The sequence below is a fragment of the Xenopus laevis genome, chromosome 4L (assembly GCF_017654675.1).
Source record: "Xenopus laevis strain J_2021 chromosome 4L, Xenopus_laevis_v10.1, whole genome shotgun sequence".
Taxonomy (NCBI): domain Eukaryota; kingdom Metazoa; phylum Chordata; class Amphibia; order Anura; family Pipidae; genus Xenopus; species Xenopus laevis.
In genome coordinates, this window is record NC_054377.1 from 144,826,623 (window position 1) to 144,845,003 (window position 18,381).

The 18,381-nt window shown below is 41.1% G+C and overlaps 1 protein-coding gene across 1 annotated transcript in view; it reads left to right on the forward strand.

The window, feature by feature from the left end:
* The window catches only part of lrig1.L (leucine-rich repeats and immunoglobulin like domains 1 L homeolog), a 92,531-nt gene that overhangs the window by 36,396 nt on the left and 37,754 nt on the right, over positions 1–18,381 (forward strand). The window contains exons 2-3 of the mRNA XM_041590902.1: positions 1,481–1,552; positions 5,638–5,712. Of these exons, the coding sequence (XP_041446836.1) occupies positions 1,481–1,552; positions 5,638–5,712 (147 nt within the window). The remainder of the gene's footprint in view (positions 1–1,480; positions 1,553–5,637; positions 5,713–18,381) is intronic.

The following is an 18,381-nucleotide window of genomic DNA, read 5'->3' on the forward strand; positions in this document are numbered from 1 at the left end:
ATACCTTTGTAACAATTTTGAGATAAGCAAATAAGTAATTGTAACAAGATAAGATAACGGGTCTCTTGGGAGAAGTTAGATTTACAGCTTAAAGGGCAATTCACCTTTAAAACTGTAATAAAAACACAGAAATATGTTCAAACTTTCATAACTGGCCAAATTTTGTAAAATGAACATTGTAATTAGGGGTCGTTTCCACAAAAATGGGCGTGGTCAACAAATTGCCGCAACTTTTTTGTCCCTCTTTTTATTTCCAAAATGTTGGGAGGTATGCACTCACTACACAGTTACAGACAATTTATACCTTTTGTCATATTTACAAGAAGCTGCTGCTTCAGCACTTCTTATTAGTTATGGCAGAGCCCGACCAATCGGTTTGCTGGCTGGACCCCCCAGTCGTTCCTTTCATGCATAAAAAGCATCAGACGTAACAATCGGGCTTTATAGATTCCACGGGGACTTTAATTTTTGCTCCTTTGGCCACTGCAAATTGAATTTCAGGGCTAATATCTCATTAACCGCCTTAACCCCGTGGAAGCGGAACAGGGACAGATGACTCTGCGGGTCTCTAAATGGTTTAAAGGGATACTGTCATGGGAAAAAACATTTTTTTCAAAATGAATCAGTTAATAGCGCTGCTCCAGCAGAATTCTGCACTGAAATCCGTTTCTCAAAAGAGCAAATAGATTTTTTTATATTCAATTTTGAAATCTGACATGGGGCTAGACATTTTGTCAATTTCCCAGCTGCCCCTGGTCATGTGACTTGTGCCTGCACTTCAGGAGAGAAATGCTTTCTGGCAGGCTGCTGTTTTTCCTTCTCAATGTAACTGAATGTGTCTCAGTGGGACATGGGTTTTTACTATTGAGTGCTGCTCTTAGATCTACCAGGCAGCTGTTATCTTGTGTTAGGGAGCTGTTATCTGGTTACCTTCCCATTGTTCTTTTGTTTGGCTGCTGGGGGGAAAAGGGAGGGGGGTGATATCACTCCAACTTGCAGTACAGCAGTAAAGAATTATTGAAGTTTATCAGAGCACAAGTCACATGACTTGGGGCAGCTGGGAAATTGACAATATGTCTAGCCCCATGTCAGATTTCAAAATTGAATATAAAAAAATCTGTTTGCTCTTTTGAGAAATGGATTTCAGTGCAGAATTCTGCTGGAGCGGCACTATTAACTGATTCATTTTGAAAAAATTTTTTTTTCCCATGACAGTATCCCTTTAAGGTCGATTTGTTTCTGTTCACTGCTCTTTCAATGAAATCGAAACAAATGGGGAGGAAGCACAGTTTCCTTTACTGATCTAATTCCGATGGAGTGGAATCTGCATGTTCTGGCCCTTTAAACGGTTCTTTTCCTGCGGCTAAGTGCTGGGGGAGAGGAGCAGATGTTTCCCCCGTGTCCCGTGATGAATAAAAAGCTCTTCTGCCTCAACTCACGGGCCAAACTCATTCTCTTCCCTTTTGTCTTTTTTTCACAGAAACCTGAGCTCCAACAAACTGAAGGAGATCGATCCGGCCGCCTTCGCCCAGCTCCCAGAACTCAAGGAAGTGTAAGTTATTATTATTTTTTTTTTTTTTAAAGATTTCTGGGGAGGAACATCAGAAACCAGATGAGACCCCCCATAAGGATCACTGGTTTAATTTACAGCCGTTATTAAAGGAGAAGGAAAGGCTAAAATTAAGTAAGCTTTATCAGAAAGGTCTATATAAATACACAAGTAAACCCTCAAAGTAATGCTGCTCTGAGTCCTCTGTCAAAAGAAACACCACATTTCTTTCCTTCTATTGTGTACTCATGGGCTTCTGTATCTGACTTCCTGTTTTCAGCTTAAACCTCCAGGGCTAGGGCTTGAGCATGCTCAGTTTGCTCCTCTCTCCTCCACTCCCTGCTGTAATTTGAGCTTAGAGCTATGAGTAAGCAGGGAGAGACAGGAAATGATGTCACACCAAGCTAATATGTCAGCTGCTATCCTAAACACACAGAGAGAGCTTCTAGAACTGTTTACGCAGGTATAGTAGAGCATTCCACAGTGTTCTAGCTTGCACTTTCTGGCTTATGTATTGGCAATTAACTGCCTTGGTAGCTTTTCTTCTCCTTTAAAGCAAATTTTGCTTCCTGCTTTGTACACTGAATTGAAATATAAGAAATAATTCATATAATTTGGGGGACAAAAGGGGAAAGAAACTAAAAGGGGCATAAAAAAAACGTGAGTTGAGAGGGTAAAGGGTCATGGACAGTTACAGGGTCTGCAGAAAGAAGTGGCCCTAGAGCTATAGCAGCGGGGCCACGTTGGCAGGGAGCATTGATAAAAGTCTTAAAGGAGTTGTTCACCTATAGAGAGTGATATTCTGAGACAAGTTGCAATTGGTTTTCATTTTTTATTATTTGTGGTTTTTGAGTTATTTAGCTTTTTATTCAGCAGCTCTCCAGTTTGCAATTTTGGCAATCTGGTTGCTAGGATCCAAATAACCCTAGAAACCATGCACTGATTTTATATTCAATTTTGAAATCTGACACGGGGCTAGACAATTTGTCAATTTCCCAGCTGCCCCTGGTCATGTGACTTGTGCCTGCACTTTATGAGAGAAATGCTTTCTGGCAGGCTGCTGTTTTTCCTTCTCAATGTAACTGAAGGAGTCTCAGTGGGACATGGGTTTTTACTATTGAGTGTTGTTCTTAGATCTACCAGGCAGCTGTTATCTTGTGTTAGGGAGCTGTTATCTGGTTACCTTCCCATTGTTCTTTTGTTTGGCTGCTGGGGGGGGGGGGGGTGAGGGAGGGGGTGATATCACTCCAACTTGCAGTACAGCAGTAAAGAGTGATTGAAGTTTAACAGAGCACAAGTCACATGACTTGGGGCAGCTGGGAAATTGACAAGATGTCTAGCCGCATATCAGATTTCAAAAGGGAATATAAAAAAATCTGTTTGCTCTTTTGAGAAATGGATTTCAGTGCAGAATTCTGCTGGAACAGCACTATTAACTGATTCATTTTTTTTCCCATGACAGTATCCCTTTAAGATAAAGACACCAGTGTTTTGGTTTACTCTGCATCAGCTTAGCTTTCTTATCCCAGCCAGAGTATTTTATATAAAGACACTCAGCCTTATCTAATGTGTGCAGCACATCGGTATCAGAAAATGTACCCCCCAAATTATATCCTATTGGCTAGAGATCCACTTATTGGGCAACTTTAGCAGATCCTACAGTTTATACCCAGCTTAATTCTAGAAGCTGCTCAAACTAATCACTGGTTGGTTGCAGCCAACAGCAGACCCCCATGTTCACAAATGAGCCCCTTTATGTATAGTTACCCTTTAAATGTAAAATTATCCTTACAGTCGAACTTTTAACCCAGTTTGAGGGATTTTTATTTTTTTCTAACAGACCTCTTCACCTAACATAGAATTTTGGGAGGGGTCACGGCATGTCAGTTTGTTGCATTAGGTTCACGGTTATGTTTTTAATTTACTTGCAATCCAGGGCCCTGTTTTTACATCCTTAAGAAAACACGGGGAAGTCTTGTGTAAGGAAAAGACAATTATTTTGAAGTTAAGAAGAGAAAGCTAATTCAGCAATTGCTGGAGGTGCCCCTGGTTTGTTCTGAGGTTGGGATTAGCAGGTAATTGCTTCAGCATGGTGCAAAGGCAAAAGCCGAGGTGGCCCTGGGGGGTTAGTGAATGTGCAAAGCGGCAAGTGCTGGGGCCATTGTAATTAATTGAATAGCTCGCCCCACAATGGCTTCTTTAGGGAGAATACATTGCAAACAATAGGCTTTGTTTTTCTGCACTGGATAAACTCTCACAAAATTAATTAATAATCCACACATTGTTAAAAGGATGCTTTGCCTTTAAATTAACTTTTCTTTTTCGTGACAGAATGCTCTGTTGTACAGATAGCTAGAATCTCAGCTGCCATAAAGCAGGACAGGACTGCTGCTTACAATGGGGATCACATAGGATCTGTGCAGCCACTGGGACAGAATGTTCTGTTATACAGATAGCTAGAATCTCAGCTGCCATAAAGCAGGACAGGACTGCTGCTTACAATGGGGATCAGATAAGATCTGTGCAGCCACTGGGACAGAATGTTCTGTTATACAGATAGCTAGAATCTCAGCTGCCATAAAGCAGGACAGGACTGCTGCTTACAATGAGGATCAGATAGGATCTGTGCAGCCACTAGGACATAATGCTCTGTTATACAGACAGTTTTTATTGGCTGCTGTGGCTACAGCTTGGACTGGTTGTTTTAACCCCAGTGTGAAGGTTACCGATTGCACCCGGACCATCTAACACCTTTATTCAATAAAACTCATTATTGACGGATTATTTGCTACAAATTATTTTGCCCTTTAATACATGGAAAACTTAAAGGGCAGGTGTGGGATTACCTACTTTAAGGGGCTTTCATGTCCCATATGGGGGGATCATTGGAAACACATGAGCCGTTTCTTTATGTCAAGAGAAGAATTTGTTACTGAACAAGAAAGAGGGGCCTGAGAGGAGGAGCGGGGTCACCATGTGGCAGTTTGAAGGCTCCCTGCTCCCCCATCTGTACTTATCAGTAGCTTGATGAAATGGGGTCAGTTTAAATAGGGGTCGTTTTCTCTTTGATTTTGGCTACAGAATTCTGTCATTTACTTTCCATCAGCAGCCTTGAAATGCGTAAAGGTACAGTTACACCAAAAAAATCAGCGTTTGCACTGGTAAAACTGATGTGTTTGCTACAGGAACACTACTATAGTTTATATAAACAAACTGCTGTGTAGCCATGGGGGCAGCCATTCAAGCACAGGATACACAGTAGATAACAGATAAGTACTACTATAGTTTATATAAACAAGCTGCTGTGTAGCCATGGGGGCAGCCATTCAAGCACAGGATACACAGTAGATAACAGATAAGTACTACTATAGTTTATATAAACAAGCTGCTGTGTAGCCATGGGGGCAGCCATTCAAGCACAGGATACACAGTAGATAACAGATAAGTACTACTATAGTTTATATAAACAAGCTGCTGTGTAGCCATGGGGGCAGCCATTCAAGCACAGGATACACAGTAGATAACATATAAGTACTACTATAGTTTATAGTCACTGACCCCATCTAAATAACAAATACTCTGTAAGGCCACAAATGTATTACTTTTTATTACTCATCTTTCTATTCAGGCCTCTCCTATTCATATTCCAGTCTCTTATTCAAATGAATGCATGGTTTCTAGGGAAATTTGGACATTAGCAACCAGACTGCTGAAATTGCAAACTGGAGAGCTGCTGAATAAAAAGCTAAATAGCTCAAAAACCACAAATAATAAAAAGTTAAAAAAATTATCTCAGAATATCACTCTCTACGTCATACTAACAGTTAATTTAAAGGTGAACAACTCCTTTATGGTATGAAGATCCAAATTACGAAAGATCCATTATCCGAAAAATCCCATGTCCCGAGCATTCTGGATAACAGGTCCCGTACCTTAAGTTTAAGAAATGAGTCTTGATTCACTGACACAGACATGTATATAAAAGAGTGCATTCTATATAAAGCATGGCGTATGTATGTATGTATGTATGTATGCATATATGTATATATGTATGTATATATGAGTAACCTTATTTCTCTATATTCTAGAAACCTGGGAAACAATGAACTGACTGGCATCCCACACCTTGGTGCTGCTGCTCCTCAAGTAACTGCCCTGTCACTGTAAGTCCTTTCCCTCTCGCTTTATCCTTTAATCCTCATGAGGAAACTTCGGGCGACTTCAGAAAACGAAGCGCTCCGAGTGCCATCCCGCCAGCAATTTAGATTCTAGCTGGCAGGAGGCAGTTCAGGGAAATTAGTCGCCCGAAGAAGAGTTGATTCATCGCCACGCGACTAAATCTCCCTGAATCTGAGCGTGTGTCTCTGCCCTAAAGGGGATATTTCACCTTAAAATCACCCTGGATTTTCTGCAGATGGTGTTAAATAAAGGCAACTGACAGTCGCTCTTTATATTTTACTTTGTTTCAGAATGTAATACTTTTTGTTTTGCTGTTTATCTGGTTGCTAGGGTCCCACTTTCTCTAGCAACAGACGGTTTTGAATGATAGTGGTAGAAGGTCTTAACAGAAAGGTGGTTAAACAGTAAGATTAAAAAGCCTCAGAATTTGTCTAGTTGTTAGGTGCTGCCTACCTTGGCAACCAGGTAGCATTTTAAAGGGGTTTTCTACCCAAAAACTGTTTCTTGTATAGTAAAAGAAAAATGGAAATCGAAGTAACTCGGCTCACAACAGTCTTGGCTTCTTGGCGGAAGGATTGCTGATATCTGATACATTGTGTCTGTAGTCTGGGAAACTGAAAATGGAACAGCAATGTGTCAGAAATCAGCCAGGACTACAGTTCCCACAATGCCTTGCAAAGAAGGAGCAGCACACATGGAATTCTGGGAAATGTAGTCTTCACTGATTTCTCATACATTGCTGTTCCTTTTTAAGTTTCCCAGATTTAAGACTCGGGGGGCCTTATTTATCAAAGTCGGAATTCATTTGACTATTTTAATGAAAAAACTCTGACCAAATTAGAATCCCAATTTTATAGGATCGGGAACAAACACGAAAAGCCCAAAATAGTTGGATTTTCAGGCTAATTCCAGCGCAGACCTAATAAACTTCCAAATAGGATAGGGACCTCTCCCGTTGACTTATACACAACCTCGGAAAGGTCTGAGATGGCGGATTTTCAGGTTCTGACTCAAGGTTTTTTTCCACTAAAAATTCAGATTTTATAGTTAAAAAACTTGAGCTTTTGGCATTCAGTCTTTAATAAATAACCCCCAATGTGTCGGATATCCACAATCCTCCAACCGACTCCCAATTCCCACAATGCCTTGCATGTTCTCTAATTAACATCTTTCACTTTTCATTACAATTTTAAATAACTGAAAAAATCCACAAATAATAGAAATTGAAAACCAATTGTAAATTATCTCAGAATATCATTCTCTACATCATACGGAAAGTTAATTTAAAGGTGAACGGATCGCCAGAGAAGGAGAAAAACAAAATTGGTTCAGGATCATTTATTTTATTAGAAAATAATTCAACTAATTATCGATGGCCAGCAATGAGCACGTTTATGTGAAGAGAAGTAGTTCCCTTAGAATAAAGAGCCTTCCTGTGCTGAGGGCGAGATTCCCTTTCCCCCGGCTGAGTGTGAAGTAACAAGTCGATACAAATCCCTAAATTGGCTGAGTTTGATCGCTCCCTTTCAGGCAGGTAATTCAGACCCGGGGAGGGGGAACGCTTTCCCTGACACCTTTTTGTTTTACAATAACATACTTGCCGGTGTTTACCTTGGCCTTTTCCTTGTTCCCCGCCCTCTCTCGCAAGGGAAAATAAAACGCAGTGTTTCGGAGTGTAAGCTCTGTTTGCACAGATCTCTCTGCTTCATTAAACCTTTTGGGTCCACGCTTTGTGGTGTCGGGCGGCGCCTCCCAGTAAGTCAGCGCTGTTTATTTTAAGCCGGTTACAGAGGCGGGTTTGGATCCTAATCCTGCCGCCGTACTGATCCGCACTTTGTTAGCGGCTGATAGAATGTTTTCTGCTACGTTTGCTCACCTGTGTTTACTTATGAGCAAGAAAGAGAATAAGCGAATACGTTGGAGATGACTTGGCATGACACGCCATTAATTACGCCCTGGCAGCGAGCCATACATTCTGCGGGTTCTGTTTTCTCCAAATTCTTCACTTTTCCTTGTCTGTTGAAAAGGTCACAATACCGTCACCCTTTGTGTCACCTTTATATTTGTTTCATGGTAACAGGACTAGTTGACTGTACAGTTACTGACCATTTCTAGGGCTCATTTACTAACGTGATGGGTGCAAAAATGCACACACATATCCATTTCTTTACTTTAAATCATGTGCCAGTTGCAGAAAATTTCTAGGTCAATGTGAGTGTGAGAGTGTGTGTAAATGGCACCTCTTATGGTGCACCCATCTAATGGCATCTCTTTTGGAGCGCCCAGCTAATGGCATCTCTTTTGGTGCGCCCAGCTAATGGCACCTCTTATGATGCACCCAGCTAATGCCACCTCTTATGATGCACCCATCTAGTGGCACCTCTTATGGTGCACCCATGTAATTCCACCTCTTATGATGCACCCATCTAGTGGCACCTCTTATGGTGCACCCATGTAATTGCACCTCTTATGGTGCACCCATCAAATGGCACCTCTTATGGTGCACCCATGTAATTGCACCTGTTATGGTGCACCCATCAAATGGCACCTCTTTATGGTGCACCCATGTAATTGCACCTCTTATGGCGCACCCATCAAATGGCACCTCTTATGGTGCACCCATGTAATGGCACCGCTATAGGGGTATAGATGCGGGTCGGGTTGCGGCTCTCATCTAAATTTTTTATCTTATGTAATATTGTCTATATTTTACTCCTTTTAAAATTTTACAAAAATGTTTCTGTCCCCGCCCACTTTTGATGATGTCACTTCTGCCCGCAGCAACATCACTTCCTGTTTGATGGTGGTCGGCGGGTCGGGTTGTGGATAAGACAGCTGCGGATCAGGGTCGGTAGTGGATCAAAGTGGGTTAATTTGCGGGTTGCGGTTCGGGACGCAGGTTGCGGGTTGGGTCCGGATCTAAGAAATTGGTTCCGCGCAGGACAAATTATTGTCTGGAGGGGGAAGGGGAATGAATGTTCGTTGTGTAATATGTGTGCTTTATTGTATAATCAGTGGGTCACAGGCAGAACCAAGGTGAAAAAAAAGAGGTTATACTCTGTGCCTACAATATGTATTAGTGTTGTGCTGGTCGGGATTTCTCCGACCCTAACACGCCATCCCTTAGTCCGCACCCTCCAGCATCAGAGCTTCTATAAAAGACGAAGTCCGAAACCAGCATTTGACAGTGGCGGACAGGGAGAGCAGGAGAAGAGATCAACCCGCGAAGAAGCGTGCGAGGTCGCCCCGAACTCGCCCAACGGGTATCGGGCCGGCCCGCACATCACCAGTATTGATTGTATCTGAAATCCAGTGGCGGAACTACCGGGGGAGCAGGGGGTGCGAGCGGGCCAGGGCCCGCATCCCCTCAGGGGCCCCCCGGCAGTCCGTGCGCCACAACAAATGTGGCCAAATGTGGCTGTACGGAGGGGGCGGGGCCTGGCTGTGCGTCACGCACCAGGGCCCGCCCCCCTCTAGGATCGCTTCTGCTGAAATCCGTTATCCAGAAAGCTCCGACTATGGAAAGGCCGTATCCTATTTTGAACCGAATAACCCAAATGCTTAAAAATGATTTCCCTTTTCTCTGTAATAATAAAACAGTAACTTGTACTTGATCCCAACTAAGGTATAATTAATCCTTATTGGAGGCAAAACCAGCCTATTGGGTTAAATTAATGTTTACATGATTTTCTAGATCCAAATTACAGAAAGACCCTTTATCCGGAATACCCCAGGTCCCGAGCATTCTGGATAACAGGTCCCATAGCTGTATTGAATTGGAATTCTTCTGATATCTGACCCTTTGTACTCCCTGTTGGCCCATGGTACAGTCGTTTCATGTTTCCATCATTTGCCACATTGCTGCACTCACTGATTCGCTGAAAGTAAAAGAACATCGAGTGCAAAACCCTGAATCGGCCCTTAAATATTTATGTCTATTTCAAAAGCAGAACTTGATCCAAGGCAATCGGCAGAAAGGTCTCGGGGGTCCACCGCACCCCATTAGGATACGCGACTGATACATTTACCTTCAGACAGATGTTTAGAACTGTTCGGGTTTATCGAGGTGCATGTTGTTCTGGGCTCTTATCTGCCGCCAGGAAAAGCCTTACCTTGGATTCTACTGCCTGTTCTGGTATCGGAGACTAATTGGTTTTGTGCCTAATCGTATGCAGGAGAATAAAGGGGAAGTTGGAAAGTCTTTGTCATGCTGAAAGGTTTCAAAGTTAAAGGGGAAAGACGTGTTTAACGGCGTAAAGGTCCCAATTAATGGTATTAGGAGCCGAGTTCTGTGTTGAAAGCCCCTTCCTTTCTGTTGCCATTGTGCCCGGCATTGAATAGAAAAGGGTCAATTAGTTTCCCCCCACTGTTACGGGAATAGCAAGTTCCTCTGCCCATAAGAATGGGTGCCGGTCAAGGGATCTCATGTATTCAGATGCTTTAAAGGAGGTAAAGCTGATGTGAAAGGAGCATTTGTGGAGGAAGCATTGAGGTTCTCTTGGCCTTTCTCCCGCTGCTTCTCTCAAACACAATGACGCGGACAAGAACTTTTCCAATTTCTCGGAAGGTTCTTTCTCCCTGATCTTTTCTTCTGCTGAATAGTCTTTCTACTGAAAGGAATGTTCTACTCAAAGAACCAAATCCGTATTCATTATTCCGATCACCAGGCTTCAGTTGAGTCAGAGATCTGTAGATGCTTGTATCTACGTTTCCATTTTTGATTAGGCTCATTTAATTTTACATTCATGATTAAATAGTGCCGTGTAGATTGAGGTTGGTCAGGTTTCTAGTGAGGCTTGTTAAAACAGTTTACTTTTTTTCTAGGGATGCACCGAATCCACTTTTTTTGGATTCTGCCAAACCATCTAATCCTTCGTGAAAGATTCGGCTGAATACCGAACTGAATCCGAACCCTAATTTTGCATATGCAAATCAGTGAGGGGGAGGGAAAAATAGTGCTGCACACTAAGGAGCCCATCCACCAAGCTTGGGTGAAAGAATAGAGGGAAAAAAGCTCGAATTTCGAGTAGTTTTTTGTGCTCCTCGACTATAGAATTGGCGTAAATTCGCCTGAGTAGAATGACTATTCGCGACTATTCGCCCATTCGATAGTCGAAGTACTGTCTCTTTTAAAAATACTTCGACTGCCTACTTCGCCATCTAAAACCTACCGAATTGCTTTAAAAGCCTATGGGAAAGTCCCATAGGCTTGTTTTCTAAGTTTTTGATCGAATACAAAGGCATTTGATCGAATGAAAATCCTTCGATCGAATATTCGATCGTGCGCCTATTCGCCGGGCGAATATTCGATCGTGCGCCTACTCGCCTGGCAAATATTCGCCCATTCGACTATTCGCCAGCGCGTAAATTCGCCCGAATTGCCTGTTCGATTTTATTCCCCAGTCGAATTTCGAGGGATTTAACCCCTTGAAATTCGACCCTTGGTACATCTGCCCCTAAGTGTGCGGCTAAAATTTTTTACTTCCATGTTTTGTGACGAAAAGTCACATGATTTTAAGGATTTGGGTTCGGTTCGGCCAGGCACAAGGATTCGGCTGAATCCGAATCCTGCTGAAAATGGCCGAATCCTGGCCGAATACCAACCGAATCCTGGATTCAGTGCATCCCTACTTTTTTCCCTCTCATGTGCATTTGTATAACAACAATAATAATATATATAATATTTAATATAATATTATATTAATATAATAATAATATAATTATACAGTAGAAACTCCATTTTACATCCCCTAATGATATATTTCCGTGATTTATGTTTTCCTGGATTTTTACACCATTTTTTTCTGGTCCCCTGAAAAACGTAAAATGGGGCTCTACTGTATAATATTATAATTAAGGTTGTGTTAGCTGCATGTCTGGGAGAGTATACAATAGATAGTGAATTAAGTACCCCCTCTTGTAAATTATAAGGATATTATAACCGAGGAGTTTCATGACCATATAAAAACAGGAGGCCGAAGGCTGAGTATTTTTATAAAGGTCATGGAACTCAGAGGTAACTTCTAATATCCATGTTCTGGGCACACAATAAGCTATACCCTCATACTGTACTGTCTAAGGGAATCAATATGGCACCTCCTCCCATATGTATAAATACAAATATACAGAGAAGGAATGTTCTGGGCACACAATAAGCTATACCCTCATATTGTACTGTCTAAGGCAGTGGTCCCCAACCTTTTTTACTTGTGAGCCACATTCAAATGTAAAAAGAGTTGGGGAGCAACACAAGCATGAAAAAGTCCCTTAGGGTGCCAAATAAGGGCTGTGATTGGCTATTTGGTAGCCCCTATGTGGACTGGCAGCCCACAAGAGGCTTTACTTGGCACTTTACTTCGTTTTTATGCAATTAAAACTTGCTTTCAAGCTCTGAATTCAAAAATAAGCATCTCCTTTGAGGACCCTGAGAGCAACATCCAAGGGGTTGGAGAGCAACATGTTGCTCGCGAGCTACTGGTTGGGGATCACTGGTCTAAGGGAATCAATATGGCACCTCCTCCCATATGTATAAATACAAATATACAGAGAAGGAATGTTCTGGGCACACAATAAGCTATACCCTCATACTGTACTGTCTAAGGGAATCAATATGGCACCTCCTCCTCCCATATGTATAAATACAAATATACAGAGAAGGAATGTTCTGGGCACACAATAAGCTATACCCTCATACTGTACTGTCTAAGGGAATCAATATGGCACCTCCCTCCTCCCATATGTATAAATACAAATATACAGAGAAGGAATGTTCTGGGCACACAATAAGCTATACCCTCATACTGTACTGTCTTAAGGGAATCAATATGGCACGTCCTCCCCCCATATGTATAAATACAAATATACAGAGAAGGAATGTTATGGGCACACAATAAGCTATACCCTCATACTGTACTGTCTAAGGGAATCAATATGGCACCTCCTCCTCCCATATGTATAAATACAAATATACAGAGAAGGAATGTTCTGGGCACACAATAAGCTATACCCTCATACTGTACTGTCTAAGGGAATCAATATGGCACCTCCCTCCTCCCATATGTATAAATACAAATATACAGAGAAGGAATGTTCTGGGCACACAATAAGCTATACCCTCATACTGTACTGTCTAAGGGAATCAATATGGCACCTCCTCCCATATGTATAAATACAAATATACAGAGAAGGAATGTTCTGGGCACACAATAAGCTATACCCTCATACTGTACTGTCTAAGGGAATCAATATGGCACCTCCTCCCATATGTATAAATACAAATATACAGAGAAGGAATGTTCTGGGCACACAATAAGCTATACCCTCATACATTTTATAGCCAGATCTGCTGATTAGCATGTCCTCTAGTAATTGTTTTTATGTTCATTTATTCAGTTCGTAAACAATCTTGTTTTGCAGCAAAGTGTGTTGTAGTTATTTCTTTCCTTTGTGAAGGTTTCCTGTAAATGAAATCAGTGGTGTTTATGTAATTAAGGAGAACAGATATCTGGGACTGAATTAGTGTTAACAGGATTAGATTATTCACAGCGAGTTTAGCTGCGCTCTGTGATTCATGCCCGGCTGAAACAAAATCAATAGGCCTGATAGGCTTTTACGCACAGTATAAAACTCTATTTAAGAAAATCAATCTCTCTTAAAGGCTAATTAAAGCAGAGATCAATTGATGTTAAACTGCAATTAAACTGAGAGACCAACAAGATAAAGGTAAATGATAAGACGAGCAGCACGAGGGTTTGGGAAGACGCATAATAACAAATCATAAGGATTATATATCTATGTACAGTGCTAGAGCAATTAGGAGGAATTGTAAATGATAAGGATATTAGAAGTCACTGAGGGGTTGTTCTGTGACCATATAAAGGCACAAGGCTGCAGGCTGAGTTATACAGGGAACTCTGAGTATCACTCATGTATTATAAGGGATAATGTACCCCCTACTGTAAATGATAAGGATATTAGAAGTCACTGAGGGGTTGTTCTGTGACCATATAAAGGCACAAGGCTGCAGGCTGAGTTATACAGGGAACTCTGAGTATCACTCATGTATTATAAGGGATAATGTACCCCCTACTGTAAATGATAAGGATATTAGAAGTCACTGAGGGGTTGTTCTGTGACCATATAAAGGCACAAGGCTGCAGGCTGAGTTATACAGGGAACTCTGAGTATCACTCATGTATTATAAGGGATAATGTACCCCCTACTGTAAATGATAAGGATATTAGAAGTCACTGAGGGGTTGTTCTGTGACCATATAAAGGCACAAGGCTGCAGGCTGAGTTATACAGGGAACTCTGAGTATCACTCATGTATTATAAGGGATAATGTACCCCCTACTGTAAATGATAAGGATATTAGAAGTCACTGAGGGGTTGTTCTGTGACCATATAAAGGCACAAGGCTGCAGGCTGAGTTATACAGGGACTCTGAGTATCACTCATGTATTATAAGAGATAATGTACCCCCTACTGTAAATGATAAGGATATTAGAAGTCACTGAGGGGTTGTTCTGTGACCATATAAAGGCACAAGGCTGCAGGCTGAGTTATACAGGGACTCTGAGTATCACTCATGTATTATAAGGGATATTGAACCCCCCTACTGTAAATTGTGGGAGCACAAGATTCATCTTCACAGTACAAAAACCACAGGAAAAAAATAGATAAATGTTTTAAAAATGTTAAAAGAGTAGAATCCCCTTTGATAGTGTGTTTTCCATTGAAGCTAGTGACCTCATTTGCTATTGTGCTAATAATAATAATAATAATAACACTTTAAACCAAATCATCTCTGAATTCTGTATGAGGAACTCCCATTGCAGCCAGTGACACAGAGAGGTCTGGGACGGTGTCTCCAGATCACAATTTCGGTTTATTAGGTTCCCCGTGTCCAAATATGTGTTTGTAGTAAACAGACAAATACAGTGAATGTAGCAATAAGTGTATTTTTCCATGTCAGACATTCCAAAAACAAACTGGTTTAATCAAGGTCTGCGCTCGGCTCAACTGCTTACATGCGGCCCATTTGGTTGCAATTATGGATTTGGCACCTAATCACAGTATAAAGGCAGCGATTTCCAAAATTCTTCTGTTGCCCTATTTGGTGTTTGAGATTCGCAAGCTGTTTTGCATTATTCAGATGTGAATCACTTTAAAAGTGCATCTGAGAGATATTACGGCAAAACCTTGGCTCCCGCGCAGCTCAGTTATGTGGCTCAGAACCGCGTTTCAGCCTTCGCTCCTTCCCGGAGGGACCTCGAAATATATTTATCCTCGATACATTCGGAGTCTTTCCTTTCTGCGGTGTCATTTCTAACCTGTTGGTTTTAAAGGATTATTGCTATGTCACGATAAGCCAATTATTAGTTATTAAAAAGTAAAGACCCATCTCCACTTGATATTCTCGTTAATCCAAAAAAAAAGAAGGTAAAAGCCCATCCGAATCTAACTTTCATTTGGACAAGAAACAAGAAAATCTCATTCTTTCTCACTTTATAATGTCAATGGGACCGGCCCCTGGATCTAACATGTGTTAGAGTGTTAAAGGGCAACTCTGCCTCAAAATTGTTCTTGCATAATAAAAAATGATGTAATTCTAAGCATCTCTGCAATATACATTCAGCGGCATGGAATAAAAACAGCCAGATAGATACAGGTATGGGATACCCATTATCCAGAAAGCTCAGAATTACAGAAGGGCCATCTCCCATAGACTCTATTTTATCCAAATACGTTTCCTTTTTCCCTGTAATAATAAAACGGTAGTTTGTACTTGATCCCAACGAAGATATAATTAATCCTTATTGGAGGCAAAACCAGCCTATTGGGTTTATTTAGGGGCAGATTTATCAAGGGTCGAATTTCCAATTCAAAAAGAACAACCAAAACGAAATCAGTTTTTTTTTTTTTGGCCGAAAAGGTCCATTTAGATCGAATACGAATCAAAGTAATAGCGCATTCGAATGGTACGATTCTAAGTTTTCCCCCCAAAAAACTTTGATTTTTCAAAGTCCACCAATTGATTCCAAATAAGTTCTAGGAGGTCCCCCATAGGCTAAAAGAGCAATTCGGCAGGTTTTAGATGGCGAATGGTCGAAGTCAAATTTTTAAAAAGACAGTACATGAAAAAAAATTCTAATTCTAATCAAATTTGGACTATTCCCTTGTCGAAGTACACAAAAATTAGCTCAAAGTTTGAATTTTCTTAATTAGAATTTTCACTTTGACCTTTCATAAATCTGCCCCTTAATGTTTACATGATTTTCTAGTAGTCTTAAAGGAACAGTAACACCAAAAAATGAAAGTATTTTAAAGTAATGAAAATATCATGTACTGTTGCCCTGCACTGGTAAATCTGATTTGTTTGCTTCAAACAAATCACTAATATAGTTCATATAAACAAACTGTTGTGCAGCCATGGTGTTCTACATGTTCTACAGAGCTTATCTGCTGTGTAACCTGAGCCTTTTCTCCTTTGAATGGCTGCCCCCATTGCTACACAGCAGCTTATTTATATAAACAATAGTAGTGTTTCTGAAGCAAACACAGCAGTTTTACCAGTGCACGGCAACACTGCATTATATTTTTATTACTTTAAAACTATTTCATTTTTTGAACTTACTGGTTCTTTAAGGTATGAAGATCCAAATTACAGAAAGATCCGTTGTCCATAAAATCCCAGGTCCCTACTATTCTGGATAACAGGTCCCATATACCAATAGCAATTACATTTAAAAATTACTGAAACCATTAAAAGTTTTTAATGAACATATATTAAGAAGTTGTCTAGAATTCCATCTTTCATTATGCAAATAATTGTTTTTTTGGGGGGGGGATGTTCCTCTTTAAATAGCGGAAGCTCTTGTTGGTAGTCCCCCTGTGCCAAGCTCCGTTCTGCACGGAGATTTAGGGCAGAGACACACGCTCAGATTCGGGAGATTAGTCGCCTAGCGACAAATCTCTTCTTCGGGCGACTAATCTCCCCAAACTGACTCCCTCCGGCTAGAATGTAAATCGCCGGCAGGATGGCAATCGGTGCTTTTCGTTTTCCCGAAGTCGCCCCATGGTTGCCTCATGAGGAAAGTTTGGATGACTTCGGGAAAACTAAGCGATTCATGTGCCTTCCCCTGGCGATTTAAATTCTAGCCGACAGGAGGCAGTTCGGGGAGATTAGTCACCCCGTAGAAGAGGCGATTTTTAATGCCGGGCGACTAAATCTCCCTGAATCTGAGCCTGTGTCTCTGCCTCTGAGCCTGTGTCTCTGCCCTTAAGGGACTATTGAGCCATTATTAAAGGAGAACAAAACCACATTTATGATCTCTTTATAAAAGTGACCCCTCTCCCCGGAGAGGACTCTAACCGAATACAGGTATGGGATCTGTTATCCAGAATTCTTTGCAATTGTTGTTTCCGGATAAGGGGTCTTTTTGCAATTTGAATCACCATACGTTAAGTCTACTAGAAAGTCTACTAGAAAATCGTATAAACATTAAATAAACCCAATAGGCTGGTTTTGCTTCCAATAAGGATTAATTATATCTTAGTTGGGATCAAGTACAAGCGACTGTTTTATTATTAAAGGAAATCATTTAAAAATGTGGATTGTTTGGATAAAATGGAGTCTATGGGAGATGGCATTCCTGTAATTTGGAGTTTTCTTGATCACATGTTTCCGAATCATGGCTCCTATACCTGTAATTGTTTTTGGTTTTATTCATTATTATGAAGCCTTCCCCTTATTACCCCCTTGCAATTCAAAAGGGGGCTAAACTATTCTGTATTCAGGCCTTTAAGGAATCTGCCCAGTTTGCTCTTTAATCCTGGATCCTGAGTTCATCACACTTGGTTTTGCTCAAAGAAACATTTCCCGTGATGTTCTAACGGTGGAATACTTCCCCTTGATCCGTAGGACAATCTCAGTGGAAGGGAAAGAGGGAGGATTGTTTCGCTATTGAGTTGGACGGAGTCCAAACCTAAATGTCAACTTGCGAGACCTTAAGGTGCTTAAAGGCGGTTGCGTTTTACATTGATTAGAAAAGCCAATTACTCTGTTAAAAAGCAATTTTCCAGCTCAGTTTAATGACTTGCAGACCCCGAGCGGCCGAGGAAAGACAAATTTCAGTCCGTTTTTATGTCCTTGTAAAATAAATCAATCTCGGGTCGTAACGTTCATTATTATTTTTTTTTCGCTGCAGCTCGTTCTGCAGCTGAACATCCCAGCCCTAATAAATCCCCACGTCCCACGCGATCATAATCCAATTTTTAAAGATTTGGCGCATAGTAAAAATAAAGCGAGTTTCATAGCGACTTGGCTTACGACTTTCTGATCTTGTATTTTCACTTTTAATGGGGGGGACGCATGTAACAGTCAGAGACGGTCCTCCGGCTTTACAGGCGCTGTAACCGCATGGAAAAAAGGGCGTAATTTATTGTCCTGAGACTGAATCCGCAAATTATCCTGTAATACATGAGTTCACTTCATTTCCACTGTACAATAATATTTTTATAATCCTCCCTTTCTGACATCAGAGAGAAACGATTATGACTAATATCGTACAGATTTCAAATCGTTCATGATAATGTACCCCAGCTGAAACGTGCAAGGATATAAGAATTTTAATCCTGCTGTTGCTGAAC